The 2,387-nt window shown below is 36.6% G+C and overlaps 1 protein-coding gene across 1 annotated transcript; it reads right to left on the reverse strand.

Annotated features, from left to right (window-relative positions):
• Window positions 1–200: 200 nt before the first annotated feature.
• Or14c36 (olfactory receptor family 14 subfamily C member 36) lies at window positions 201–1,223 on the reverse strand. Its single transcript, XM_090340053.1, has one exon. The coding sequence runs from the start codon at window positions 1,221–1,223 to the stop codon at window positions 201–203; it is 1,023 nt and encodes a 340-aa protein (XP_090196179.1).
• Between the last annotated feature and the right edge of the window lie 1,164 nt (window positions 1,224–2,387).

Below are 2,387 nucleotides of genomic sequence, written 5' to 3' on the forward strand. Positions count from 1 at the left end.
TCACTCCCCCCCCAGCACACTAAGACTGCTATTTAAGTAGGCCTTATCACATATGATTAGATCTTTCTTCTTTACAACACCAGTTATTTTTCTCAGTGCACATTTAAATTAACCAAAAGCATCAGAAAGGAAAATGTTTCATATACAATATATGGATGTTTATTGAATTTACACTAACAATATGTACTAACCCCAAACATTTATTTCAATATATTGCCAAGAAGATGGACAATATTAAGTAGCTTAGGACAACACTTTTTAATTGCTAATACATTACCTGAATAGAATATTTTTGTCATGATTTTCCTCATGGCACATTTTATTGGTTCATTTCTAAGACTGTAGATAATCGGGTTGAAAAGGGGAGGGATTACAGAATAAAACAGTGAAAGGATCATATCCAATGTGGTTGCTGATATTACAGATGGCCTCAGGTACACATAAAAACCAGAGCTAAGGAAGACTGACACCACCAGAATGTGAGGAACACAGGTTGAAAATGCCTTTTTCCTGTCAGCTCCATTTGGAAACTTGAGCACAGTAGAAAAGATGTGAAAATAAGACCCTATGATAAAAACGAAACAGCCACCACCAATTCCCAGACCAGAGATGATGATCATGATCTCATTCACAATTGTGTTAGAGCAAGAGAGCTTTAGCAGCGATGGAATGTCACAGAAGAACTGATGGATCGCGTTGGATCCGCAAAAGGGCAGCGTGAAGGTACTGGTGGTGTGCACACCTGCATACATGAGTCCACTGACCAGAGAGGCCAGCGTCATGCGGCTGCATATCTGAGGGCTCATGATTACTGGGTAATGGAGGGGATGGCAGATGGCCACATAGCGATCACGAGCCATGATGGTGAGAAAGAGAAGCTCCACATATACAAAAAATACTACTAGAAAGACTTGACCTACACATCCAGTCCTTGAAATAGTGCTGGTGCCAAGCAAGGAATTAATGCACGAGTTAGGGACGGTTACAGAAATGTAGCATGCATCCAAGACAGATAGATTTCGGAGGAAGAAATACATGGGTATGTGAAGCCCTTTGTCAAGGATGGTGACAATGACAATGAAGATGTTTCCTATTAAAGTGACCAGATAAATCAGAGAGAAGGATATAGCGTGAAAAATTTGTAGAGTCCGTACATCAGAAAATTCCATGAGTAGAAATTCCATCACTGTAGTGGAATTGGGCACATTGGAATGAACCAGCATAGACCTAAGGATGAGGAGAGAAATCCTGAACTCAAGAAAGGTCAGTCAGAATATGGAGCATGAGTTCATAACGATTGCAGTATTGGTCTCTTTTTGAATCTACTCTATAATCATGGAATGGACATTTTTTTCAGTGATTTCTATCACTGAAAATTAGCAGATACTTAGTTACTAACATTGCTGCTTTTGTTCATGCAATGTTTTCAATGGACAGATAGTTATTTTTAATATATACTTTACATAGTGTACATTCTTTAATACTGCAGAAACTAAAACATCACTAAACTTATTAATGTTTATCTGTGCCAGATCAGGTTCAGAGTTTGGAAGCTACTTCTATTCATTACTACAGTCCTGTTAGGACTACAATTGAAATTACACATTTTTCAAATAGTTTCTCAAGTTGTTGTGAGATAGGTGCAAGCCTGTTAATTTACAGTGAATATAAGTATGGCTTCATTTTCTAGTTATTTAATTCAAATGCTAGTTCCTATTATGATGTGCAATGGCTTGTTTATTTATTTACTTGGCTACTTATTTAGTTATTTATTGACTATTATGGATAAATTCCCTAGTCTGGTCATCACTGAGACCAAATCTATTCCTGGACCCTGGTCCCTCCTGAAATGTATATTTTAACAGGAGTCCACATGCTGTAATTTTGTTGAGTCAGGAACAATTGTTAACAATAAATTATAGACTAGATCTTAGTAGGTGAGATTTCACCTTTAGCAACCTCAGGACTTCAAGAATGCTCTTGAATGTCTCATATTCATCATTGTATGATGACGAGTTAGTTGTAATTTGTTCTTTTTGTATTTATGGGCTTACATTATTTGAATTTAACTATACAAAACTTTTGTGTTTGGCTCTAATAAGTGTAGAAAATATAGACAGAAAGTTTGGGACTTCCACATACCAGATACCTGAAGTTGGTAGCATTCTTCATCCACGATAAATACCCTTCATCTGTCAAAATATGAGAATAGTTTGCTTTGGTAAGGTCAATGTAAATCAGAGAGGTTAATTTATTGATTTTATTCTATGATTCATTACTTCAACAAATAATGATCCGACCCATTTACATCAAGACCTTTGCATGTACATGATGTACTAGAGATTTAGGGTGTCACAACTGATTCTCTACCATTTGGACTATACACC

The sequence above is a fragment of the Megascapheus bottae genome, chromosome 10, assembly GCF_031878675.1.
Source record: "Megascapheus bottae isolate mThoBot1 chromosome 10, mThoBot2.hap1, whole genome shotgun sequence".
Lineage (NCBI taxonomy): Eukaryota > Metazoa > Chordata > Mammalia > Rodentia > Geomyidae > Megascapheus > Megascapheus bottae.

Coding starts and splice junctions, on each gene's coding strand:
- Or14c36 (XM_090340053.1), bottom strand. CDS start 1,223: ATGCTGGTTCATTCCAATGTGCCCAATTCCACTACAGTGATGGAATTT.